The 1,083-nt window shown below is 53.3% G+C and overlaps 1 protein-coding gene across 1 annotated transcript in view; it reads left to right on the top strand.

The window, feature by feature from the left end:
* Nucleotides 1-809: 809 nt before the first annotated feature.
* SHQ1 (SHQ1, H/ACA ribonucleoprotein assembly factor) overlaps nt 810-1,083 on the top strand; it is a 121,062-nt gene continuing 120,788 nt past the window's right edge. The window contains exon 1 of the mRNA XM_015565067.1: nt 810-1,042. Within this exon, the coding sequence (XP_015420553.1) occupies nt 900-1,042 (143 nt within the window). The 5' untranslated portion in view covers nt 810-899. The remainder of the gene's footprint in view (nt 1,043-1,083) is intronic.

Here is a 1,083-nt window from a genome sequence, read left to right as displayed (position 1 = left end):
TAACTTTTTCTTATTGTTAGAAAATTAAAAATTAAGATATGCACCTAGTGGTTCCTCAAGGTTGCTACACCTTAAACTCACCAGAAGGCTTTAACCAAAACACAGACTACTACGTCTTACCACTGGGGATTTTGATTTGGAAGTTCTGGGGCAAGACCCAGGAATTATAGTGTAAAAAATAAATTTCAAATACTTTTGAAAGGACAGAACAGGACTGATAGCTGTGTCCTTAACCCCTCTTCCAAGAAAAAGCCGCAGAATGTATCAGTTTCTCAGCCTGCCCTTATCTCAGCCAATGGTAAAGCGGGGGAAACTAGCCCAAGGCCAAGAGTATGCTAACCCCCCCCCTGTCTTTGTGTAACCAGACCCTAGCTGCACCCTGCCCTTGCGTCACTAGCCCCCGGCCCTCACTCAACCAACTGGAATCGGCCAAATCAGTGGTCAGAGTCTGCCCCCACCCCCGACCCCAAGCCCTATAAATTCTTTGTTCCCTTGGGATTCGGGGCTCTCTCTTGCATCCAGTAATGGAGGCAGGGGGGGGGGTGATCAAGTCCCAGGCTTGAATAAAAGACTCTATGCTTTTGCATCGGATTTGGTGCTCCCTGGTGGATCTTTGGGGGGTCTTGAAATCTGGGCATAACATTAGCACCCCAAAGGGTTGGGTGCCTCTGAGGCAGACACATGCCCTGGTTTTTCCAAGTTATGCAGGAGCGCATGGACAAAGTCCTGCTCCCAGCTCTCTTCTCTTCACCAATAGCGTCTCATCTCCTTGGAGATAGCGGTGGGGCGGGACTTCCTCTCCCACGTAGGAGCACTTCCGCCGTGATCCGGAAGCGCTGGGGTAACAGAACGGTGCCGGCGAGGGAAGATTTCTGGAGGGTCTGAGTGGGGTGGCGGCGATGCTCACGCCGGCGTTCGACCTCAGCCAGGACCCTGACTTCCTGACCGTCGCCATCCGCGTGCCCCACGCTCGGGTCTCCGAGTTCGACGTCTACTTCCAGGGCGTCGACTTCAAGTTCTACGCCAAGCCGTATTTCCTCAGGCAAGTGGGCCACGAGTCCCTGGCGGGTTTCGCCGCTCCCC

This window comes from Myotis davidii, unplaced genomic scaffold (genome assembly GCF_000327345.1).
Source record: "Myotis davidii unplaced genomic scaffold, ASM32734v1 scaffold630, whole genome shotgun sequence".
Classification (NCBI taxonomy): Eukaryota; Metazoa; Chordata; class Mammalia; order Chiroptera; family Vespertilionidae; genus Myotis; species Myotis davidii.
Note: the sequence above shows the minus strand (reverse complement) of the source record. Positions and strands in the feature narration are given on the sequence as shown.